Consider the following 6,176-nt stretch of genomic DNA (forward strand, 5'->3'; position numbering starts at 1 on the left):
CCAAGGACGTATGTATAGAATCTATCAACCCATCCCGGATATTCGTTTAAGTGCATCAACTTTGGAGGCCGATTTAAACTTCCAGTTTCACTCTCGCTTAAGAGAATGCTTTGAATACTCGGAGTTTGATTTGATACGAATGCCCATTGACCGGTAGAAATTGCATTAGCTTGCGCAGATACCGGTACGGGAGACTCGGCCCACGAAGGAGACAAACCCGTACTTCTATACTTTCCTTCATCTACAGACGGAGTACCCCACCAACTCGGATTCATTTTAGATGTTTAATGACGAGTACCAGAACAAATCACTCAGAACAAACAGTTAAACCTCTTATACAAACCTTCTGTTAAAAATCACAAGAATCTCGACGAAACAAAGTCCCACGAAACAACTTTTGATTCGTCGACGAAACAGAATTCTCTTTTGGGCTTCTGAACGACGAAACGGCCCAAGACTTGATCGACGAAACAAAAACCCACTAGTCGACGAAACAGAATAAGGCCCAATTTGTACGACGAAACTGATTTAGGAATTGGGTCGACGAAACTGATTTAGGAATTGGGCTCCCAGACAACGAAACAGGCCCAATTTACTTTCGGCGAAACACAATGTTCTTTTGGGCTTCCAAATGACGAAAAGGCCCAGTCTAGATGCGGCCCGCTATACGACGAAACAGGTTTTGAATGATGCGAACGACGAAACAGAAATTTGCTATTGGGCTCTCAATCGACGAAACAGGACCAAATCCAAATTAAGGCCCAATGGATATCGACGAAACCCAGACTTGTTTCGTCGAGAATGATGATGACGAAAGGAATCTCTGTTTCGTCGATGTTCGTTTCGTCGAAAAAGTAGCATAGTGAGTTGGTGAAAAAGTTGGTAAGACTTTCGGCTGAACCTTATCTCTTTACTGACATACACAGACAACTTTTTCAATTATACATCATGCCCATATCCAACATACCAACCACAGCATGGCTATACATTTTTTAATTCATTTTGCAGTTCTCAATACACAAACACTTGACTATTTCTTTGACCAAGATCAAAAAGTTTAAAACTTGAAGAACACTTTGAAGATGGCCCAGAAACTTTGAATTTTCCGGTAAACAAAAGAGTTTTCCGGTGAACCGAGAAGTTTCTGAACACAAGTATTTGCATGAAACTTCACTAAAAACCACTTTTTAACATGTGAAAATGAAAAATAAAAAGGTTTTTATATGAACTTCCAGCAAGATATGAAGATTTTTGAAGTTTTAAACACAATTTTTCAGGAAAAATAAACTCCAAAAACCCGAAACACACCCGAAAACACTCGGTTTTAACAAGGAGAAGAGCCAAGACTCTGATACCACTTGTAGGTCCGGCTAGGGGAGGATCTAGTCGCCTAATCCTTGTGTACAAACTAACCCGGTTGTGCGGAATCCAACCGAGATAGCAAGCCGAGATCGAACACGACAAAGATAAGCACGAGATACAAGACACGAAGATTCAATGATTAACACCCTTGTATTAATACTTGAAAAACAGTTACAGCTCAATGTTTACAAATGCTCTCTATAAACTCTCTCTAGTTCTCTCGTGTGTGTGTTCTGTGTGCTCTCTTGTTACTTCAGTCTATTTATAGCACCAGCAACACAGTCATGACGAAATGGGACTCGGCGAAACAAAACATGGGCGACGAAACAGAAGCATAAGCGACGAAACAGGATTAATGTCGACGAAACAAATGTGTTTCGTCGACAACCCTTGTGTTTCGTTGACTTGGGCTTTGGCCCAACTGTTGAGGCTCACTTCATGTGTTTCACCGATTTGTTTTCAGCCCAAGGACAAGGTTAGAGTCCTTTGATATCTTGGCCCACTTTTGTTGTTGCACACGACGGAGGAATGTCGTGGCTCAAATCGAATCACGTCGAGCCGAGTCGCGTCCACAAATATGTACCAACACGTATACAAAATCATTTTATCCACTCTAAAATTATATCAACATTATGTAACACGAATAACACGTAATTGACGGTTATGTCATACCTTTTTTTGTTTTTTTCTCGTCATTAGCACCTTCCTCGTTAGCAGGTTCCTCGTTAGCACGCTCGTTGTTGTGAACACCTTCCTCGTTAGCAGGTTCGTCGTCGTCAACATCCTCCTCAAAGTGCATTACACCTTCCTCGATTTCGTTATCATTTTCCTCAAAGTCCTTAGCACATTCCTCGACTTCGTTATCATTTTCCTCAAAGTCGTTAGCACCTTCTTCGACTTCGTTATCATTTTTCTCATACTCCTTAGCACCTTCCTCATACTCTAACTTGTGTTTGTTTTCCGTATACGAATGGTAAGTCCCGTATTCGTTTCGCGGATAACTTTGGGCAATGTAAGATGGTTCCCCCTCATCTACAAACACCTGGTTCAAGTCAGGTAACGTGGGTCGCACACCCCCGTCATCACAACGAGGCACGGACACAACCTTCTCCTCACCTCGATCAACGCCGGATAACCAAACGCTTTCGGAGACGTACGACTGGTTCGAATCTTCGCCAAAAATATTACCAATGCCCCAAAAAGACATCTTTATGCTTCACGGTCTCAACCAAATTTTTTAGTTAAGAATCTTTAGGAGTTCAGTCGGAATTTTGCGAGTTTGAAAAAAATTGGAACAAAAAATCCCGTATGTTTTGGGTAAATAAACATTTTTGGTCGATAAGGGTCGTATAGGTCGATAAGGGTCATATGGGTCACTTTCACGCTTTTTCAGACTGAACTCCTTTCATGTCGGTAATTATACCTTAAATTCATCAAAAGTCGTGCCGATAAGCCTCTCATTGCTCAATGAGAGGCGTATATGGTTTAATGCTCCAACTACCACAACCTTATATGCCTCTCATAGGGCAATGAGAGGCTTATCAAAACCATTTTTCTGGCACATTAATTGCTTTCACACTATATACTCCCCTTATTGTCCTATATGCCACCTCTGGGGAGAGGGGTGTGTGCACTCAAAAAGTAGCCCTCACCCTTTAAAAATATGAGCAAGTGTTATCTGTCCCTTACCCCCATGTTGATTCGAGAAAATAGCCAAGGCATAAGTCTGGCGAATTATTTAGATATATTAAAGGCTACAACATAATAAGTATCAAAATAAATTAATAATAAATATATATACAACCAGAGAGATGTTTGTTAAGTTTAGGTACGTTTGCATGTTTCTGTCATTCTAAAATTAATTATATGTTGTAGAGTCTTCTGACAAGTCAAAAGTTCTTAAGGATGATCTATAACTTATAATTATAAATTTCTAAACTTCCATTATAACTCATAGATACAATCTCTCCAACATACCAACCAGGCTTTCATATGGCTTTAGAACAAAACCAGCTTCACTTTCTTGTTATACCCAATTACCCATGGGAACTCCTGGCCACTATATCCCCATCATAGACAGGGCCAAGTTAGTTGCTCAATACGGTGTTCGAGTCACCATAGTCGCCTCCCCGTCAACGCCCTCAGATTTGGGTCAATCCTTGATCAAGCAATCCAATTAGGTCTTCCCATTTGTTTTCTTGAATTCCCAATTTCATATAAGGAGTTTGGCTTACCAGAAGGTTGTGAAAGTTTAGATAATCTTCCTGGTATGGGACAGACAGGTGCTCTTATGCAAGCCTACAGATCACTACAAACACAAGTTGAACAACATATGGAAAAGCTTAATCCTAGGCCGAACTGCATATTAGCCGACACGTTTCTCCTGTGGACAGGTGAAACAGCAAAAAAGTTTCAGATTCCAAGGATTATATTTGATGGAATGAATTGCTTAACCCGGATGTGTAACCATGTTTTATACTTCTCAATGGTATATGAAAGTGTGGGCGAGTCTGAGTTGTTCGTTTTGCCAGGTCTGCCTGATCATATTGAACTAACAAGATCCCAACTTCCGTTTGCATTTAATCCAAGGCTTAAAGGTATGAGTGATTTTAATGAGAAGCTTCTAGCATCGGAATCCGAAGCTTATGGAATAGTTGTAAACAGTTTTGAGGAGTTGGAGCAAGGCTATGTTGATGAATATCAGAAAGTGAAAGGAGATAAAGTTTGGTGCATAGGGCCATTATCACTATGCCACAAGGATGAATCAGAGAAGGTCCAGAGTGTTAGTGAAAGCCGATGATCTTCATCATCATCACAGTGGGGTTTTGGTGGTTTGACACGAAATAGTGGATTATTAACCGAATTGGTAGACATGATTGTAACAGTGAGAATGGATAAAATGGACAGACAATAACGAAAGTTATGAATGTCTTGGTGCCAAGGGATGTTCCCGGCAACAAGGTTATATACATTCCATAGACTAGGCAGTTATTTGGTGGTTTATTTTGGCGGGAGAAACCGTCAAACTTAACCGTTTAACCAACCGTCACAACTGCTTGTCCATATCGATTCATACATATAAATGTGGCGAAATATAGTAATAATGTATAAGTACAAATAAACTATCCAATTATAATTATGTTTATATAAACTAACACAGAGAGGTAACAAGTCATCAGTTAACAAAGATGAGTGTGTCATGTGGCTATATTCTCAAGAAAACGGTTCGGTGATCTATGTGTGTTTAGGAAGCATTAGTCGGGTTGAGCCTGCGCAACTCATATAGCTTGCTTTGGCTCCAGAATCATCGAAAAGACCATTCATTTGGGTAGTTAGAGCAGGTCATAAGATTGAGAAAATAGAAAAATGGATAGATGAACAGGGGTTTGGAGAGAGAACCAAAGATAGAGCTCTATTGATCTGCGGGTGGGCTCCACAACTGCTAGTCTTGTCACACCCTGCGGTCAGAGGGTTTTTGACTCACTGTGGGTGGAATTCAAATCTAGAAGAGGTTTGTGCCGGTGTCCCTATGGTAACATGGCCCCAGTTTCAAGAGCAGTTCTACAATGAGAAGTTAGTTGTACAAGTGTTGAGAACTAGAGTTAGTGTTGTTGCTCAAAAAACTTCAGGGCTTTGGTTGATGAAGATAAGTCTGGAGAGTTTGTAAAGAGTGAGGCATTTTTAAAGGCTATAGAGATGGTAATGGAAGAGGGGAAAGAAGGAAAAGAGAGAAGAAAAAGAGCTAAAGAACTTAGTAAGATCGCGAATAGAGCAATGGAGGAGGGAGGATCTTCCCACCGAAACATGACTCGATTAATCGAAGATATCAAGAACCAAGCAAAAATAGGAAATTAAGGTTAGAAGATAGATAGTGTTCATTCACCTACATTTGAGCTTATGATTTATATGATCTATGTTATTAATTCAATTACATTAAGCCACTTTTCATGCTCTCTTTCGTGCGGCTTCAAGAGATTTGTTTCGTGTGTTCAAAATGGTTGCATGGTTTATAATGTGTATGCTTTAGAGTTGATTTGGTTAAAAATATAAATAATTAAATATGCGCGTCGTATTTACCAGTCAACCCATAAGCAATAATTCTATGCATGTGGTTTCCTTTTCCAATTGAAATGTGACATGTTGGTGAAAAAAATGGTGGGCCAATATAATTTAATTTACAAATCACTATTAAGTATTTAAATCCCACCCACATCTTGAACCTTACTTGGTCAGTGGAATGTGGCCTTTGATCACGACTCATAATGAGGTAAGTGCTTAGGTAATAGGGATTGGACATATGTGACTAGATATATATGTGTTCTTGTTTAAGTTTTACATAGGAAAAAGAATATAGTAATTGTCATGAAATAAAAATAGCAAGTTATATACTATGATGAGTGCACTTTGCATACTGATGTCATTGTGAGTCATCTTTATGTGTTTGAAGGTGCGTTCGGTTTATAAGATAGGATGAGAGACTTAAGAACAAGGATTGGTTCAAAGGCTTCGTGTGTTTAGAAGTTCGGACCGAAGGTTGACAAGAAGCCGAATGTAAAGATCGCACCAACTTTGCACCAAGCGTTTTTGCTAGCCCAAACTACCGTTGCTATATAGCACGAACAAAGCAGATGATTGATTGATTCGTCCCCGAATATTAGAAGGGATAATTACACTTAATTATATTCGTGATATGTAACTGTAATTACTTATATAACTTAGAACTCGATATATTTGATAAGTGTGAATGTGGGTGATAAGCGGGTAATTCAAAACTGCCCGGTGACAGTTTTTCCCGCCAAACCCAACCGCCATGT

General features: G+C 39.7%; 1 protein-coding gene across 1 annotated transcript; it reads left to right on the plus strand.

The window, feature by feature from the left end:
- The first annotated feature begins 3,354 nt into the window (after positions 1–3,354).
- LOC110901145 (UDP-glycosyltransferase 73C1) lies at positions 3,355–5,344 on the plus strand. Its single transcript, XM_035982252.1, is given in 4 exon segments — positions 3,355–3,393; positions 3,396–3,486; positions 3,489–4,154; positions 4,665–5,344. Coding segments are annotated over 4 exon segments (1,161 nt in total). The 3' UTR covers positions 5,030–5,344.
- Positions 5,345–6,176: the final 832 nt, after the last annotated feature.

This window comes from Helianthus annuus, chromosome 13 (genome assembly GCF_002127325.2).
Source record: "Helianthus annuus cultivar XRQ/B chromosome 13, HanXRQr2.0-SUNRISE, whole genome shotgun sequence".
NCBI classification, from domain to species: Eukaryota; Viridiplantae; Streptophyta; class Magnoliopsida; order Asterales; family Asteraceae; genus Helianthus; species Helianthus annuus.